We start from the raw sequence: 20,701 nt of genomic DNA, 5'->3' as shown, positions 1-20,701 counted from the left end.
CCTCTGTAGCTCTCAATAGTGGTACTGTGTAGTGAAACAGTGCCGGTCTTAACCCAGCATACTAGAGTTTAAGCACTGTGAGCCCCGTGAAGGGCTGCTGGAGTGCGGAGTGCTGCTGCGTCTGTGGGCCTCCTGCTCTGGAATCTGGTGCCTAAACACCACAGACTCGCTGGGGACTGAGTCAACGGCACCAAAGTAAAACCAGCTGTCTCATGTTCCCCCTCACTGTGTCAGTGCACATGCAGCCGCAGGAGAACGGCAGGGAGGAACACACTGTGTACTCTCATTCAGTACTCTGTGCGAGGTGGGGGTGGGGGACAAGCATGCATTAATTTAACAGACACCTTTGGCCAAAGCGACCTACAGCACGGCAGAGATATCCATTTTTATCTGGGTATCGAAACTGAGTGTTGGTGATTTTTCTCCAGGAGCTTGTTCGAATTTTTGAGCTACAGGAAGTAATTCTATGTAAGAAATAAAAAAGCAACATACCAGTAATACATTCTGTTCATTTAACAGTGTTGTCCGGTGTAACTTGTAGCACATGCCTTTTACCATTATGTGTGCTCCCTGGGCATTGGACCCATGATGCCGGTGGTGTCCACCACATGAGCTCCAGGAATACAAGTTGTACTGAAAGACTAAATCGGTAATACATTTAGTTTGAAAATGCGTCATTGTCATAAGGAGGGGGACGTATTTTTACATGTTGCTTTGAGAGGAGATCTGTCACTAAGTGTGTTGGTTTCCTCTTTTAGTACTGCAGTTCTCCTCACTACACACACAAGAGATGCTCTTCAACACTTTTAGAAATGAGTACCTAGTCATGAAGACTAATTACAGCAGTTTTGTGCTGTAAATTTCATGTCAGTTTTAGACTGCAGCTAGTCTTTTTATTATAGCAAATTACATAGGCGCTAACACCACCTTCCAGACATGATTGCCTGTCTCTCATTTATTTGCTTGCTTCCTTCCTATGTTCCTATTGGATTGCTTGAGCCTTATTATAGCACAGCTGGAACTGTAAAGCCCTGGCATTGAAATCCTCACAGTGCATTTTTGTAAGGTTTCTGGCTTCTCTCTTTCCAACTGAAATCCATGAGGTTTTACTCAGAACTCAAAGGGGTTCCTTGTAGAACGTCTGTTAGGGTTCTTTGACTGTCCATTTTATATGAGCTACCCAAGTGGTACATGGAACCTATTTTCCCTACAACTGTGTGTCAAACATCTTTTGTGTGAAAGTCCTATTTGAAGACAAAGTAAGCTATTTTACATACTCCTGCCTTCCTCAGTATTTCAATCTTCTGGTCTCTGATACTGTAGGTGCACCCTACTCGGTGCCTGTAGTCGAGTATCAAAGGGAGGCGCTCTCCTTTGTGTGCCTACTTCCGCACCACACGTAGGACAATTGACTACAGTCACTAAAAACCGGTGAAACGCTGACTATACAAAGTCATTTTCTACAGTTTCTTTACATTTATTGAGGTAAAATGACGCAGGTGTACCTCTGTAGAGATCCTTTTCATGTTGTCCAACCCTGATGATAACATTTACAAGCCTGTCAGTGGAGAAAACAAGCGGTTCACTTGCTCTCATAGGATTCCACTGTATACCGTAGCCGTTTTGCGGTTTTAGTGTTCAAATTCAATATTTGATCGTTAATTGTCCCTAGTAAAAATGACTCAATGCCACTATTATTGTTGCCACTACCAGAGACTTAGCCTATCTGTGTCCTGTTTTTTTCTTGACCGTTTGCAGGCAAGGTGAGGTGGCAGGACTACGACCAGGACCTGTATGTGGGGGCAACGGTGGTGCGGCCGGGGCAGGACCCCTACGCCCGAAACAAGTTCAACCAAGTGGAGAGCGACAAACTCCGCATGGACCGGGGAGTCCCCGACACTAGACACGATCAGTGAGTTGGCACTTTGTGACTCTCCAGTGACTTGAGGTTACAGCGACTTCACACTCATGCCAAGTGCCTGAGGCCAGGGAAGATGCTAATGGCTATGTGTCAACACAAGACTGTTGCAAGCATTTGTCTGAAAGGCATGAAAGGCAAGAGGATGTTTTCATAATGCTTCAAACTATTTGGCACATTCCAAAATGCCCTTATTCCCCCATCAACAACCCCAAAGAAAGAGTAAGATTCCTTTCTCACAAGTAATGGCTGTGAAGGGAACACTCCCTTCCAGGGTCTCCTGTTTATTTAGGAGTGTGTTATCCATCACATTTCCTTCCTCTGTACCCAGTGTAATTGGGTTTGTTTGGTTTAGTTAATGGATGGAGAGCACCTCCTGCCACCCCGGCCCTAGCCATGTGTTGATGCCTGTTCAGTTCAGACAGACAGAGTGACAGGGCTCTGTTGGCCCCTGTAGCCTTCCATTTCGTTTGTCTGATCACGGTGGGAAAGTGCTTCGTGAGATGAGCACAAACCGCTTACTCAGTGATTTATAGATGCTCAAATGCAAAAGTGGCAGATTTCACAGCATGAATCACTTGTCCAGCTCCTCCCTATTAGTCACTTCTTTCTTCTATACTACTCATATCCTCTCTTCCTCTCCACTCTCATACAGCTTTTCTTCTCTCCTTTCTTGTTTTCTCCTGTCTCTCCTGTCCTCCTCCTCTGTGCTGTGGAAGCTCCTTCAGTGTTTGATGCCGCTGCTTCAATGTGACCCTTCAGACTTTGTCACTGCAGAGTCTTAGCCCTGGGCTGCTCGTCAAACACTCAAACATCCGGTTTTACTATTGTGTTGGTGCTTTATTCCCCTGTGTTTGACATGTAATTCAAAAATTTGACCTGCTAGAAGAATGTCGGTTAAACTAATGATGGGGTGGCATGGATTAGAATGGAACTCGGTTGAAATTGCTGGTTATATTAACTGCTGTTAAAAAGGTATACCCAATTAACACCTGTAGCAGTTAGTATATTTTCGTTAGTATATATATTTCTTATGTGCCATTTCTTTAATAACTGTTACAGCCTGACTTCAAGCACATCATTAAAGCATTCCTGCTGCATACAGTTGCAGCCTTATAAATAGAATAGAATTAATTTAATTTAATTGACGGGCAACGAGCAAAGTCCGTTGCGCATGAACTAAAGCTATAATGCGAAGTGTGGGAGCATAACACTGACCCACCCATGTTTGCGCTTAGGATCTTGCTCTTGGTATTGAATTAGCAAAATGATTTTGCCAAGTTATTAAATTAGATTTAGTTTATGCACGGCGGACTTTTCTCGTTGCCAGTTGCCCATCAATGAAATTAGGACCGTTGATGTCAGAATGTGTTAAGCAAACAGGGAAAGGACAAAGCCTCTTCCTCCTTTTAATCCACCCTGTAGTAGTTTTCCATGGTGGCACCGTGATGATCTGTCTAAATCCTACAGTGCAGGCAAAATAAGCCTCCAGTATGTCTGTTATTTAGGTTGTCAACATCTTGTGTAATTGTGGACAGAATGGTTGAGTCGGGAGTAGAGGGGAAATGGACTTTTTCTTGTTACTCTCTCAATCTTTCTCTCTGATGGAAAAAGACTCAAGACCTCACTATTGTTACCGGTGTGTATTATTTGTTGAATGATTGCTTATCACAGTGTCAAGAGTTCTCCCTGAATTCTCAGTTCAGAACTGATTGGGTCGAGTTTTTTTGGGAGGACTCTTTAGAAGGTCTGCTTTGAACTGTCTGATAAATGTTTTTTTATAATGTCTGCTGCCTTTCAACTTTACAGATGTTTTCATCTGAGAGGAACCTGTTTGTCATAAAGGGATTTTATACGTGTATGTAGAATTCATAGCTTCATAAGGAACTCATTGCTGACCTTCTTTTCTATGTAGACTGACTATAAATCTTCAGCTTCAGGTTGCCCCCCTCTTCACTGGCAGCAGCCATGTTTGGAGCAGGTGTCTTGAGTCTCTTCCAGCAGTTAGGCTTCAGATTCATTTGGAATTGCTCTTTAATCTGCACAGATTAGTGCCACCCTGCCCATGTCCTCAGGGGTCACGGCAAGGGCAGTGTAGTGAAATGGGCCATTTTACGTTCCCTGGTCACTCACACTATGCCAAGGTTTATTATTAGGAGGTATTAGATTTGGGTTGTGTGTGTGTGGGAAGCAGCCAGAGTCTTTTCAGGGATGCCAGTATTGACAATGTGTAGGCATGTCAAACAGGAACAACCGTTACAAAATACCTTTCACTTCAAGGGCCTGAATCAATGCTGTAGGTGGCCACAGAGAAGCCCCACGGCTGTTCCTGACAATGCTCTTCGCATCAGGCCCTTTGCTTGTTGGTCTGGATCGACCCAAAAGGCAAGATTGATTATTCCCTGCCCTTTCTTTTTATATGTCCGTCTTTCGGAGAAGGGAATTCTATTCCCATGTGTTTTGTGGGAATACCTGTGGATTGTGTGCTGTGGCGGCCCCACTTAAGTATAGCTGTATTTGTACAAATCATTTTACAAACTCTACATGCACACACAAAGTGGGATGTCTGGTGGTGAAAGGATGTCTGCCTTGGTCGTAATCCAGTTGCTGGACTTTGGCTTTGTGTTCCTTATTGGTTCTTATCTTTTTGGCAATCTTCAGAGGTGGGGCGGTTTGTTTGTGAAGGAGTCACAAAGAAATGAGTGAGAGGATGGTGTTATCTCTGCGGAATCCATGGATGAATGTTCATTTACATTTGCTTTGTGAACAATGGTGGCCCAGATTGAAATGTCATCCTATTTTTGGCTATTATTATTACGTGTCTGTGTATCTTTCTGTGGAGCTTCTGTGTGCTAGTGTAATTCTACCCCAGCTATAAGTAAACAAACTATGTGCTCTGTGTTTTTGTGTGTTATGGGGGGAGGGAGAGGGCAGGGTGGGGGTACAGCTACAGCTTCAGCTCCAGTTCCTGGAACTGCTCATCTGGACTGGGTGTTTTTCCTGGATAACCTGCCTGTTTCTGTGTGTGTTCAACATTAGGTGACCCTTTGGAATGAATCTGTTACCCTCATCAATGGATACACTGCAGGGATACTTTAAAACCCTCAACACACATCAACCTTTCAGCATTTTACCTCAAATGGGATTAACATTAGATTACTCCAGAATAAGTTTACAACAATAGATTTGAGTGTCTGGCAACAAACATCATTCTTCAGGGCATTTAAAGACCTTGACCAAATTACTCAATCTAGACTTTGATCATAAGTGTCTAACTTGAGCCAACAGGCCATGCTGCATCTGTTCAGTATTACAGTTAAATCCTTCAGGAAATCCTTCAGGTGAATATGCCATTTATTATTCTTGCTATAAATACCACCGTGTGACGAAATGGATGAGGTCAAAGCAGATTAGTTTAACAGCCATTTTGCTGTGTTTTTGTGTATTTTCTACCTTTTGGTCTTTAAATTCGCCTCCGGGCTGAAATCATTCTATACCTCCTTTTTCCTTTTGAGATGGGACATTCAGAGGATATAATAGACATCATGTTACTTTACATGCAGCTGTAAACATAAAAGGGTTTTTGTATAGGATGGTGCTCTCTTAAAAATCTGAACCAAACCTAACCAATAGCGAGGGGTTTGGACTTTTTTGATGTTGAAACCCCAAAGGCTGTTTGGACATGCATCAAATCCTCCAAAGATGTGTTGCTGGTGCTGCTTGACAATTCATCGCCCGTGCCCCAGTTGCAGAACACGTTCTTTCCTCTGACTGTGGGTCCGTGACAAGTCTGCCAAGGCTGAACGCTTGAAGGCCTCCTCTGTGCTTGCCTGCATTGTAAAATGCGATGGAGTACAAGCTTTGGTGTAATCAACCAAGATAAATGTGCAACCTTATCCTCACCTAATTTATGCTGGAGGGCGATATGGAATTTTGCCTTCCTGGTCCTTTTTCTGCCTGTAACACAGAGTGCTGCTGTATCGCTCAAGCTCTCACTATCCTCTCCTTTCTTTTATTTCACTCCATCATCCCACCCCCTTTCTTTTGTTTTTTTCTTTCTGTCGTTCATTCCCTTCCTCCCTCCATCTCTTAACTCGCCTACCCAGGAGAAATGCAGTACATCTGATAGTGGAGCAGCAATTAACAGCACCACAGTGCAGACATCAGTTCTTATTTATGAAGCACTGTGATCTGCAATTACAGCACATTTTCTAAAAAGATGATTTATATTTCCCTCTGAGTCATCCAGTTTCGCCCACCACATCTCAAACATATGTTTGTGAATGGGACTATATAAGCTCTATACTGTTCATAAATACACACACCTATACGGTCATGTATAGGAAAATGTGTTCATATGCTGCCGTTACTACCATAACATTTAATTATGTTTTATGCCACTCATAGTTATTGTAACAGCAGATTAATCAGTTTACTTCGAGTCATTTTGTTGTCATCAGGAAAATAATAGCCCCTTTGTCTCAAACGTGTCAAAACACGCTTTCGAGATGTTTTCAAAACAATAGCCAACAGTCTATTTTAAAGCTCAAAGGACACAAGACAAGACTAAAGAGCTTTTGTCACAGCAGGTCACACAGAGAGAGAGAGAGATGCTACAAATAGCCATGGCACCCAAGTGCTCTTTGGTAAACAGACTGGTGGAGCCACCAGGCCCACTTTATCGGCCCCTGCTCCCCGCGCCAGCGTGCCTTAAGCCTGACGTACCCCGCTTCCTACACATTAATCTTCACAAGCATTCCCTCTCTCTCTCTCTCTCTCTCTCTCTCTCTCTCTCTCTCTCTCTCTCTCTCTCTCTGTGTGTGTCTTGCCCTCTTGTTTTGGTTCGTTTAAAGTGCCTTTCTCTGTTTTGGTTAGTGAACAAGTGCGCACTCCCATCATTGTTCGTGAGTGGCGGGGACTCAAATGGGCCGAGTCGGTGCCCAGCACGCCTCCCAGCCTCCCCAGTGATTTACAGCAGACAGGCAGACAGGAAGTGTGTTTGGGAAGCTGATCGCCCACCACTGGGCCTCCCTATGAACAGCACAGAGAGAGAGACCTGTATGTCTGTCTTCCACTCTTTCTCTGTCTTTCTCTCTCTCTCTCTCCCTCCCTCCCTCCCTCCCTCCCTCCCTCTCTCTCTCTCTCCCCCTCTCTCCCCCTCCCTCCCTCTCCCTCTCCCTACCTAACTCTCTTGGGGCGTCTTGGCACCCCTAACGTGGCGCCTCATAATCTGCCTGCTACATCATAGCTTTCTGGCAGGAACCGAGAAATTATTAGGCACCAGTGGCATCGCCACTCCTGTGTAACCCACTGCCGGTAAAGCGGCGCTGTGTAGTGCATAAAAGTATCAAATACAAGCCATTTGAAATATTCATGCGTTCCTCTATCATCCAGGCTTTCACCCTCCTGAAATGTTAATTTGTGCCACAGAGTTTGGCTCATTTTTACCCCTTGAGTTAGACTAAGCTCGTAAACCATAAATATGATATTAATTGCCACAGGAAGCATTCTATTGCTAGCCGGTTGCACAGCGCTCTGCTGTGTGTTTGGGATGTGAGTGGCTGTGAGGAAATGGGTGGGGGGGGGGTTGGTAATGTGTGAATAATTAGCCCATTGGGTAGTGGAGTTGAGCCTCGTTAAGGATCCCTGCTCTGAGGGTGGATTTGAGTCACTGAGTGCCACTGGAGGATTCCAGTGTGTGGCTGTGGTGACATTGATATTGTGACATTGGCTGAAAGGCAAGAATATTTCTCCATCTGTGGTTGCATTTCATTCATTCATTCATTTATTTATTTATTTAGTTATTTATTTGAAGCGGGTGGTACAAAATACTTTTGTTCTGTTTAAAGGATGAGTGATGTCTTGCATGCATGTGAGCTATTTCAAACTCTATTGGCTTGTTGGCTCTGTAGCAGGCTGTGTATCTATCTATTCATCCCCCTATCTGTCCAGCCATCCATACAGCTATCTATTCATCCATCAGTTTATCCGCTCTGTTATCATACCGTTCTATACATCCATCTCCTGGCAAAGCTGCTCACTAGAACGGAAGGGGTCTTATTTGACATTTCTGGAACTTCTAAGCCAAGCTGGTGTCATTGACTGCTTTGACAGGAAGTAGGTTTATGCTTTGGAGTGGACTTGTATGAAATAAAAACGATAACACTTCCACACTTTTTAAATGCTGCTGATTAACAGCAGTGGTGGAGGAAGTACTGAAGTTTAGTACTTAAGTAAAAGTACAAGTACCCAGGAAGGTAAAAGTAAAAGTACTACATCAACAATCCTACTTAAGTAAAAGTAAAAAGTACTTACTTTTAAATTTACTTTAAGTATTAAAAGTAAAAGTACTCACACAATGGGTTGTCTCTCAATGTCTAGGCTGTGCCATTTTGATAAAGAAATAGCTACTGGTAATAAATGCCTCTACAGATGTCACTACTAGTAATAGTTATAAGCAACAACATTTGTTAATTGGAAAGGTTGGTGTACTTATTGTGCCTACCATCTGTAATACTGTTCACACTATATCTTACAATTCTGCGGATGACAAGTTATCTACCAGGGATTATTTGCAAAGTTAATACCATTAAGCCAAACCAATAAAGACACCATGTGATATCTTTAAATCTTTTATTTAATTGTAAACGTGTAAAAAAGGGAAACATGGAACGTGAAAAACAAATGTGATTGTAAAACTGGACAGAACAAGGCACGCTAGCTTGACATAGCTAACCTACCAGCTTTATTTTACCACTACGTTTAATATATAATGAAGGTCCAATCATGTTTTTTTTTATGCTATTGCTGTATGTCAACATGCATTTCGCTAGATAACATTATAATATCATGTCAGTAAACGAATTAAATACATATATCAATATTCAAAAGTCAGGGACATTAACTTAGCATAGCAATCACTCTGCTTACCTCGATATGCTACTTTTAAATTTGAGGGCGAATTATTGAAGGCTAGCAACTCCTTTTTTTGAGGGAGACAGGAAACGCATTGAAACCTCCAGGAGTCATTCTTGGGGCCTTTGAACTCAAACATATCTTATAAATAGGGCCAAGGGTGGCTCATATCAGAGGGCTCAGTTCAGGCCGACTCTGGATCCATGTTGAATAGGGAGTAGTCAGGCTGAATGTTCAACTATAACAGGCAAAGCTACCGCTAGTGCTGCTGCCAAAAAGCTGGGGCACACTCGCACACCATGAGGGGGGAAGAAAGGAAAAGGGGGGGAAGAAGGGGGGAAGAAGAAAAGAGAGGAAAAAAGAGAGAAAAAAGGGAAAAGGAGAAAAAAAAAAGAAGGCAGTGATTTTGTATGGCCTAATCCTCCATGACTAAAGTTTTTTAATGTTGATGTACATCATAAATTATTTTTAAAACATTAAACTTCTGTTTTTATATACATTACTATGAGCGCAGAGGTTTCAGGTTCGAGTCCCACCGTTGGCAGAAATTGAGGTTTGCATTATTTCATGCAAAGCTCATTTTCATTATTGGAAATCACAATTTTAAATTGAGGTTTGCATTATTTCATGCAAAGCTCATTTTCATTATTGGAAATCACAATTTGTTTGCATACTACCTTTTATTAACTTCATATTAGTGAGATATGGATAATTCTACAGTGAATATTTCAATACATATATGCATTTATGAGAGAAGAGTTGATCCCAAAGTTCCCGGTTCGAGTCCTACTGCTAGCAGAAATGTAGGTGTGCATTATTTACTGCAAAGTTCAATTTTATTACTGGAAATCACAATTTGTTTGCATATTACTTTTAATTTACCTTATATTAGTGAGATATTTATAAATCTACATTGAATATTTCAATGCAAGTTCATGTACAGTTATGTGTGAGGTACTTTAATTGATTCACAAAATATTTGTGTTCCAGTTAATACATCCTTCTATTCACAAAAGAACAATGTATAAATCTTTGTTGTAAAAAAACTTTTATTTGCAATAACAAATTCAACAACAACAACTATAGCATAATATATATATACAATATAATAATATATATCAGAAAACATATACAGAACTATATACAGAAAGTGTGAAACTGGGAGGGAAAGGGGTTGAGGGGCACTAAGCCAGTGTCCATGCCTCTGGGAGGGGGGGACAATCTATTAATTTATTTTTCATACATTTTTTTATATCCTCCAACCACTGCTCCTTGGGTACAGCCTCTACAGAGGGGCAGTATATAATGCCCTTGTACTGGCTGTGTCCAGTCTCCGCTGTCCTGAACTGCCCGCATTTCTTGCATGTGTTGCGCAGAACACTGCAGGTCCGTTTTCAGACTGGAGCAGGAACGGCAGAGGAGAGGCTGGGACACCTGGACCATGGAGGCAGCAGCAGTCAGGTCCCCCACCCACCAGTTCCTGCAGCAGCCGCTCAATAAGGCTGATGGCGGCCTCCACGCCGCATGTCCTCCTGCAGCAGTACTGGCTCAACTCCCTCCTACTTATTCTCCTGTCCACCAGAAGATCAGTAAGGGCTAGCACCCCTTCCTGCCTGAGCTGCTCCCTCGTCATCTGCCGCAACAGAGCGAGGTCCCCTGCATCCCACTCAAAGGGGCATGCAGACAGGCAGCCCATGAAGGTGTGGTAGAGCATCGGTGGTGGTGCCGCCGACAGCCCGCCTCCTCATGAAGTGCCAGGTGTACCTGGTCTGCAGCTTACTCGCCCCCTCACTCACGCAGCGGCCACAGTCCACGTATAGCAGGACTGGGGGTGGAACAGCTGCTTGGTGGTCCCGCTCCATCACTCCATCCTGTCCAGTCCCAGCCCCTCCTGCACTGTCACGACACTGGTCAGGATCTAACCAACCTCGTTGCCAATGGAGGTCACCCAAAGAGCTGTCCCCCTGCCACGGCCAGTCAGCTCCTTTGTGATCTGAAATTAGATAACAGTGATGTTTAATATTACGCACTTTTTTTTCCTACAGCAGTAAGTGTATGTAGATTAAATACACAGCACACATTTATAATAACTGCTTATAATTTAAATTAATGTTATTAGCTAACTAACTAGAACCATACAACAGGTACAATAAGCAAATAGGTACAGTAGTCAACAAGTAAACACTGAATATGAGCATGCTTTGAACAATACACTGAGACACTGCAGCACATAAACATACACTATTGTACCGTTATCGTTATCAATAGCAATCATATTATGCATGATCAGTTACAGTAGTTGTATGATATACGAGAAACGACGCTTAACACCGCTGGTCAGGCGTCATATACAGATAGCAAGCTAACTAGATGGTTAGCTAACTGATACAAGCTTTCAACAACTACTTTAATCATTGCCAATACTCGGCCGTTTGGCTGTTTCAGCTCAGAGTAACATTATAGTAGTTACACATGGCTGTTTCCATTCATAGCAATGTTGTAGTTATAAGACTTAGCATAACCTAGTTCATAATGTAACCGTTATCTTCAGTGAAAGCGTTAACGTTAGTTAGGCTTGTCAATTAATACAATATGGAAATGATTGGTGCACGTATCTTCAGTGAAAGCGTTAACGTTAGTTAGGCTTGTCAATCAATACAATATGGAAATGAAACGTGTGTCCGTCTAAGAGAAAAATAAAAACAAGTCATGGTTACTTACTTACTTACTTTGACGAGTTGTCGTAGCTTCAGCCATCTTGAGGAGCTTGCGTCTGCGTAACTTGGCAACGTAACGTCACACAAGTTCAAGCCAAGTTCTCGACTATGGAGAGAAGTGCCGCGATTGGCGCAGGTCCATTCTCGTTCCGCGGCTGGATTGGATACTGAGAATGGATTTGAAAGGCAAGGATTGGCCGACGAGACCCGAGCGGTCCTGCTCCAAGTAGCCAAACGCGCACTCTGATATCATTGGAGTTGATAGAGCCACCTGATTGGTTTAAACTTCCAAAACAGCAACGCAATCCATAGTTTTGTGTAGGCAACATTTTGGCAAAACTATGTTCATAAAATGTAACGAGTAACAGCACATATTGTAGAAATGTAGCGGAGTAAAAGTATAGATAATAGCTGAAAAATGTAATGGAGTAAAAGTAAAAAGTAGGCACTATTATTTTTACTTAAGTAAAGTACAGATACGTAAAAATGTACTTAAGTAAAGTAACGAAGTAAAAATACTTTGTTACATTCCACCACTGATTAACAGTGGATTTATAGCTGACTAAATGCTAAGAATCTATGCTAAGTTCTGAAGAGGTAAGTCATGTTGAAATGTTAAGCTTATATGAGCACTCAAATAAAAACATTTAAAAAAAAGAACTATTACTCTGAACAGGGCCGGCGATTGCTATAGGCGAACTAGTGCGACAAATGGGTTGGGGGCGCTCTCTAGTGTCGCCCTTGGACCTACTTCCCATCAGTCATAGTTAGAATAACAAGCAAATTAAAACATGTTTATTAATCATGATCATCCTAGGGCGCCCCTTCAGCTACACGTTTACTTGTCAACCTAATTTTTAGATTGAATTGATGGTTATTGTCGATAATTTCCAAAGGGGGGGGGGGGGGCGGTTGCGTTAAGTTACGTTACGTTAGTTACGTGAGGGCTCCTGCACACTGCCAAGGTCGGGTGAGCGTGTCAGCTACGTGACATTCGCAAAAAAGAAGCGGTCTAAACCATCTGGAGCACAGGGATGAAAACGAAGAAAGGAAGAAGAGGAAAGAAAGCCAAGTATAGAGGTAAGTCTTCTCATCTCAGCCATTAAGGTGTCAAACGAAATAAATTTAGTATTTTGCATCACCTAATATTGGACGTTTCATTGCTGTCACTTAGGCTAGCTATAGCTAGCTAGCGACTGTTACTTTGCTAATTTGCTACGTAGGCTATTACTAGCAAACGTAACTTCACTGATAACCTACATGGATGTAAATGTCAAAAGACCAGTATCTGGATAACGTATGCTAGTTATGAAAAGTACAGTTGCTGTCTACATTCATTATAAATGGCATAAGTTCTGTTTAGTGAATTCACAACTAGCAGGTGCATACACACACAGTAACCATTTTGGGGATAGTGGTGGTGTTCACCCTTCTGTACAATTCCTCCCCAGGAATATACTAAAATGTATATGTGTTTTTTGTTTTGTTTTGTTTTTATTTTTGTTTTAAATTGGCCAGATGCACTCAGGCACTTTTTTGCAGAGGCCGGCACCTGCTGGAGAAAGGACGCCTGATTCGCCTCCTTCTGAACTTTGTAACTAGCCTACACAACTAGTACTATTGTTGCTGTTTTTGGTATTGTTATTATTATTAGCAATTATTACTTTCATAATCACATCACATTAATACTACTAATTGTAATCAGTAGCCTAATATTATTTAGCCTTGTAGCAGTGGTGGCAGTAATTGTAATTGATCTACTACAAGTTACATGGTCAGTTAAAATGTATTTGTACAATGCAGCTATGTGGTAGGATGATAGAAATGACCAAATGCAATTGTGTAACGAACAGCATGGATTAACTCTGTGTTTAAATACAGCTGCAGGACAAGGGACATCCAGTAGTACTAAAGTACAATAGAAACATGTTAGCATGTATTAAATACAATAGCTTGTTTTCTTAAAGAAGTTCAACCACATTCATGATCATTTCACTTATTATATTAAACAACGCTTGTTTGGCTATACAATATGCTTGAATACAGGTGAAGGTGAAGGGACATCCAGGACCACATCAAGCACTCAGGGCATAAAAGCACTTTTGTTTGTAGAGGGTATAGTTAGGGTGTAGAGGGTCATAATTTGCTTAAATTTCCTTACAGGTGCTTAAGAGTGTTTTGCACAGTTTATGGTTTTGCACAGTTTATGGAGTTAATTTAATCCTAACATTGAGTGTGTAATACATTATTTAAAATAATAAAAAAGAAAATGTTCTGAAACTATTCTGGTGTTTGTTGTCCATGCAACATTTATTGTTGAACTGCAATGTAGAATAGTAGAATTATAAGTGGGTGAAAAAACTGCTATGCAAAGTAAAGCAGTTAAGTTAATATATGTCTCTTCAGTGATGTTAAGTATTGTGTGTGTGTGTGTGTGTGTGTGGGGGGGGCGCAAAACTCAATCTCGCCTAGGGCAACCAAAGGGCTAGAGCCGGCCCTGACTCTGAACCTTGAAATGGCATGTTAAGAATCCTTAAATTCTCTATGACTGCTCCTTCTTTCACCTTCTGATAATGGTGAGGACTGGACTCCGACATTTTCCTAACTTAGGAGAAAAATCCATCGATGAGATTGTTACGATAGACATCTGTCCTGTGCATCAGAGGGACAAAGTCCATGTGGACAAATATTTACCCCTGTTTCATTTGGCTCGTTGGACTTGTCAAAGCTCTCCTTACAGTTATGCAATGTTTCCTCCCTTTGTGTTGGCCCTAATTTATCTCTTCTCCACTTAGCCTGGGATCAAGGAAATAGTGTCTTATTCACTTTGATTGATAGTGTTTACTTCAGACTTCTTGTCACTGTTTTATCTCTGTTGGTTACTGGATGTGAATCATGGAATAGTTTAGGGATTGTCTCTCTTAGGGTGGGATAACTTTCCCCATGAAAGGGTCAGCTTATAGAGTGTTTTTTCCAAGAATGCTGTGTATGTCTAGTGAGGAGAAACTGGTCAGTGGTGAGTTTGAAACCGAAGCGTAGTTGAAATGTCTGTTTGTTTGTCATTGGCCTATTGATTAAAGTGTGTGCATAGTGTGTGTGTCTGACCTTCTGAAACAGGTCTGTTCTGCTCTGTTGCTTTGGTTATGAATGGATGGGTATCAGTCATATATCCAACATGGATAATGTCTGGTGTATATTTGGCCTGTGAGTGAGAGACAAAGGGTACTTCTGTGTCCTAGCTTTTGCTGAATTTCAGCACTTCTGCCAGTCGGCCCTGTGACCTTACTGTGAATCAATGAAAGCTTCAGGTCAGTTTGTTCCATATAGACTAACTGTAGGACATTGTCTTATGTGTTCCTACAGGAACTTGCTTTTTCAACAGCTCTGTGGATTATATACAAAGGAAAGACTTAGCAGGTGACATACCTGGGGGGAATTGAGTTGTTCGCTCCTACCGGACTTGCTGAAAGACAGTGCTGTGGCATCTGTACTGATTAGTGTATTATTGCACTCATCTGTGACTTCTGCAGGCCTGAACTGAGGCTCAGTCGTCCAGACCCCCTGAGTGGGACTACAGAGAGGTGGGGCTGGTAGTGACCAGGAGACCTGCTGCATGGCCATGGCTGCATCACAGGCCATGCGTGAGTTTAATCTGGACAGGAGCGAGATCACTCCATGTGTGGTCCACAGGGCTGTTTCAAAGAGAAACGGGAGGGGTGTCCAGATTAGAGCCTCTGGTCTGCGTTTCCCCAAAGGTGTCCTTGTGCAATGAGCTTGGTGACCTGAGAGAGAGTGTTCAAAATAATAATCATTTTAGTGATGTTTAGACTAAATGATGCTTTCGGGGAAATGCAGGACTGCATAATGGCTTTGTTATTGCAAGGAAGTGGAGTCCACTTCTTTTACCCTGGCTGAAAATGTGTGGGGTCTTCAAATGGAAGTGGTTGAGTCCTCTCCACACAAATTACAACTCATTTCCCACCCAATTTAGATTTTCACTGTTTCTGTTTGTATGTAAGGTGCCCAATCTATAATGATGATCTATGCATGCATTTGAAAAAAAATATATATATATATATATATTATGTGATGCTTCTACCAAGCCTGTTCACAGTTTAGGAGCCATCATTGTATCCAAGTGTCTAACTCACACCCTCCTCCAGGTGTAAGGTTTTGTTTAGGGATTTAACTACTTACTCTTTTTTGAATGTAGACCATTGTGACCTTGATGGTAGTTTTAAATTCACTTGAAACATGATGCCAACAAACAAGTTGTGCACGTACTGTGGAAGAGTTTACATTTAAAAAAGTTGTTTTGTGTTTTCTTTTAACTGATTTAGTCTCATTTTGTTAAAGACACGTCCCCAGACCTTCTCTGTTCGACCAAATATCTGAATACTATGTGGGCTCCCAAGGTCGTCTCATCTATTGCGACTTGTGATTCACGTTTTTTAAGGCTTTTCATTGGTAATGTAGACATCCTGTTACTTGTTTGTCAGAGAGGAGGCGCTGAATCATAATTATTCTTGAGCTGCTGTGATTTAAAAAAATGCCTACCTCTGATCTCAAACCCAGGCATTCATGCCTGGAGGAATGACCTGACAACCACAGCCGCCGAGGAGTTGTGGTGCCACGAGGTGAAATGGAAAACCGCCGTCAGCGTCTGCCATTGAATCCTCACTCTAAGCCACTGATGACTTATGCTGATGGAAAGACGATTGCCTAGCAGATCCCTTTTTTAACGTGCTGTGTGCTCTTCCTTGTCTTTGTCTGCATGGACTACAATTTCCAGCACACGCGCTCTTCCACCCCTCCGCCCCCCCATGTTTAGAGAGAAGAGGGAGATCGCTGTCCTCTTGTTCGTGTGCTTCTCCAGCCCTGCCACCACTGTGTCCCTAGGATGTCTGTCTGTTTAGATTCAGAAGATGCCGTGCTGACCTGGGATTGCTCCCATGGGCTTTGTGTGCTCAGAGGAAAGGTATCTGTTAAGGAAGTAACCCCTTCAAAAAGAGCCACAGCTAAGCACACTCACACAGCACCGCTCCACCTCACATGACCCTCTGTGAGTGTCTTTTGTTTCTGGTGGCCACGGAAGCCATCTTGAGGTTCTCTGCCTGTAGTGTAGTTGGCTGTTTGTGTGAACATAATGGCCTGCATTGCAATGGCTCATTTACACATTCTAACGTTGAGTCCAATCCATTGCATCCGATGTCGGGTTTTTAATGTTCCTCTTCCTCTCCTTGTCTCTTTTTCCAGTCCATTGTCTTTCTTCCACCCTGTGTGCAAGCCCATCTATTCTATCGTCTGTCAGTTGAAATACTTCCTCACATTAATCCATTTCTCACACAAAGGATCTAATTTTTTTCGTTCCAGATTTTTATATTTCAGTTAAGTATATTTTGTTTTTTCCCCTCCTGTTTTAAAAGACCGAATGCAAGTTGCAAGTCTTTGTTTACTGTTTTGAGACTTTGTGTGTGTCTGCCTCAGTCTTTGTTGCCTGAAACATGGCTGGAGGCCACAGGCCCTTAATGGAAATGTTTTTGGCACAGCCACCCGCCGGCTCACTGGGGACGCGGAGCTGTCTGGTGCTCGGGCCGCACTCCTGTTCTAATTAAGCGTATGGCATACGGCAGCGCTGGCCTGGTCTGATGCACTGGGTGAGAGAGGGCTGCGCTCTAAACCACCACATGGGTCTACTCTCGCCTATGAAGTGATTCAAGTCCCATTTTGCTATTTATTACACTCTTAAATAGGCTAATTGATTAATAATGCTGTGTTCTTCTCAAGTATGTATTATTATTATTATTATTATACATAACTAACCTTAATTATTAAGTACATAGTACCATGGCACACTGAATATAAACTGTAGCTGTAATTTCTATTTTTTGTTTTGTGTTATCTTCCATGGTTTTCTCTACATCGGCTTTCTCTTGCTGTATCTTTCTTTTTTTTTCCTTTTCTGTGTTTCTAATGCTCCTCGTTTTCTCCATCAGACTTCTTTACCCTTCAGTCTCTCACTTTCTCATCTCACCCTTCTCGTTTGGCCCTCTCTTCTTTCGTCCCATTCTTTGCTAGCGTTGGCATGGCTAGCATGGCGGGCGGTTTGGGTATCAAGTAGCTGTTTTGGTTTGCATCTGTGTTGGCGTCGTGTCAAGCTTTCAGTCACTGGTAAATGAGGGCTGCCTGAGCCGCCATGCAACGTTAGAGGTCTCATCTGTAAACAGAGAGGCAGTTCGGCTGCCACGACACAAGGTGCCACGTGTGTGTGTACGTGTACAAGTGTGTGTGTGTGTGTGTGTCTGAAGGCCTCTGAACGCTGTACAGATGAGACCTTTAGAGCCTGCATGATTGCCCAGACAGCCCTCATTTACCAGTGAGAGTTATACTGCCACAACTCCAGAAACTGCGCGTGTGGTCATATGATCGCTGTTAAATGAGAGCTGCCTGGCCACCCCACATACTCCGGGGCCTCAACTGTGTTAAAAAAGAAAAAAAAAAAGAAAAGAGGAAGTTCTGCTGCCTGGAGGAGAGGTGCCTCGTGCCGCTCTGGCCTGACTTTAGGAATGAAAGGTTCTTTTCTATCAGGACCAGCTACAGCTCAGTGTCGTGGAGGTCCACAATCCCTCCTCCATCTTTGCATACTGGATTTCAACTCCTAAACCAGCACCTCCCTCTGAGCTGGAAAGAGGCCTGTTAGAGGAAAAAAGTAAAGCCCTCCATGACCTGGAACTGTAACCTGTCCCCCCCCAAACACACATACACATACACGCTCCCAACACCCCACTCTCAGTAAATTAGCCATTTTATAGGCCTTTATGTGGATTATCAGGTTTAGTTGAAGTAAGATGCAGCTATACCCTAGTCACCTGAGAATTGCACATTGTACTGATTACATTTGATGGTTATCTCCATTAACTTCCCACGACCAACAGTTTTGCTGTTAACTACAGACATGATGCAATGACAGCAGTTGGCACAATAATGGCAGGACTGGGAACTAATTCAAGATGTACTTGGGGAACTTTGTGGGGGGGGGGGGGGGGGAATGGGTACGAGTTTAGAATAAGTGTAGGGTGAAAAGGACTTGGAAAAAAGGGGGAAGGGAGTTCTGAAAGTCTGAAAAGTTGAAAAGTCCTGCAGTAGAAGTGAACGTAGAGGATCTTCCCTTGTTTTGATACAGCTAGAAGGCCTGCACTTTATCTTTTTGACATTTTCTCACTCTTCTAATGTACAAATGTAACCCACTCACTCTACTGGTTAGTTTAAGCTCTCCTATATGAGAACAGATAATCTCTCTCTCCCTTTCTCTTTGTCCTTTCTTTCTTTCTCTCACTCTCTCATTTTAATTCACCCACAATATTTGATTGGTGTCTGCCAATTTCAAGTCACGTACACACTATTGCCCTAACTAGAGCACATGGCAGCTTGGCTCCAGCGGATTAGCCCTTCCTGTCAAATTAAAACCTCACAGCATGTGTGGGTATGGGTCTGTGTGTGTGTGTATGTGAGTCTGTATCTGAGAATTGGTGCTGTGTGTGTGTGTGTGTGTGTGTGTGTGTGTGTGTGTGGAGGATGTCGGTCAAGCATGCGTGACTAGCTGTCAGTGTCACTGGCACAGAAGCGTCGGAGGAGTGTTAGACTGGAGATCCCCTCTAATATCTCACCCTGCTGTAAGGACCTGCACTTTTAAAACGCCTGAAGTGGCCTGTTCCGCTGAGGTAGTGACGATGAATCTGCAGTGTAATTCAAACCCCACACTTGATGCTTATTTCTTGTCTGGAAGCTGTTGTGTGCTGTCTGTCTGGATAGCACCAGACTCCAGCATGAATGTGGCCCTTTGATTTGGGACGGACCCCTGAGTTGGTCTTGATCTGGGCCACGTCCCCTCCGGAGGCCGCTTCCATCGGGTTAGATCGACCCTTACGCTGGAGTCAAGTTCAGGCTCCAAACGGTGTTGTGACAGGGCCTAGGAACAAGATCGTTATGGACAGCGGTGACTGCCACAGAGACATCTCTCTCCATGTCCACAACAGACCTGTTTTAAATACTTAAATATGCTTATGCAACACGGCATGCTCTGTACTCACAGGCCCTGATGTATTATGGATGTGTTCTTGTAGCTCCGCTAGTAGGGCACGATGCCAACACCAAGGTCAGGCGTTTGATGCTCAGGTAGCACACATGCTGGTATTCTGTTTACCTCTACTGTCCATCATGTTGCTTTGGGTAAAGTGTCTACTAAATGAAGCAGTGTGTAACATGATGCACTGTTCTGATGTCTGTTCTTTTCTCTGTCCGTCATAGCTGTCGTCGGCAACAGTGGCAAAAAGACCTGCCAGCATCCAGTGTGGTGATCACCTTCCACAACGAAGCCCGATCAGCCCTATTGCGTACGGTGGTCAGGTGAGCGCGCACACACACACACACACACACACACACACACACACCTAAACGTGCACGTTTTCTATACTTCTTTAAGACGAGTTGTATACACTCCTATAATTGAATTCACTCTCACACACACACACACACACACACACACACACGCACATACACACACTCTCTCCAACGTAGGAAAGTGGTGTGACTCCGTGCCTAAACACACATATTTGTGCTTGTGCTCAGAAAAACACAATTTGTTATCTCTAGGATATCTCTTTCTTATACTCTTTTTCTGTCTCCCTCTCTTTCTCTCTCTCTCTCTCCCTCTCTCTCTCCCTCTCTTTTTCTCTCCAGTGTGCTGAAGAAAAGTCCCCCACACCTAATCAAGGAGATAATCCTGGTGGACGATTACAGTGACAACCGTGAGTGTCCCTCGTTAGTCTTCCATCTGTGAACCCTGCTTCCCCACACTCTGACCTCCTTCAACTACGCCCACCCCTCCCACCACTCTTCACATCCACAGCTCCTCTAAACTCAGTCCTCCATCACCCACTATCCCCGCCGCCCGTCCCCCCTACCCTCTGAATTCCTTTAACCCCCTCCCCAAACCACCCATCCCCCCACAGTTCTCTCTCCTCATCTCTGAACTTCCTCTGCCCTCTCTCCGGTGCCCCGTCCCTCCATCACCTCCCTCTCTCCTTCCCTCTCCTACACCACCTTCCTCCCCCTTCTACCCCCTCTCCCCTTGGCTGGGCTGGTGGGCTGA

General features: G+C 43.2%; 1 protein-coding gene across 2 annotated transcripts in view; it reads left to right on the top strand.

The window, feature by feature from the left end:
- Nucleotides 1–20,701, top strand: part of galnt2 (UDP-N-acetyl-alpha-D-galactosamine:polypeptide N-acetylgalactosaminyltransferase 2) — an 80,127-nt gene that overhangs the window by 44,365 nt on the left and 15,061 nt on the right. For both annotated transcript variants that reach the window (XM_031579218.2, XM_012814314.2), the window contains exons 3-5: nt 1,759–1,912; nt 19,858–19,956; nt 20,290–20,357. In XM_031579218.2, coding sequence (XP_031435078.1) covers nt 1,759–1,912; nt 19,858–19,956; nt 20,290–20,357 — 321 coding nt within the window. The remainder of the gene's footprint in view (nt 1–1,758; nt 1,913–19,857; nt 19,957–20,289; nt 20,358–20,701) is intronic.

Source organism: Clupea harengus, chromosome 13, assembly GCF_900700415.2.
Source record: "Clupea harengus chromosome 13, Ch_v2.0.2, whole genome shotgun sequence".
Lineage (NCBI taxonomy): Eukaryota > Metazoa > Chordata > Actinopteri > Clupeiformes > Clupeidae > Clupea > Clupea harengus.
This window is presented reverse-complemented; position numbering and strand designations above follow the sequence as displayed.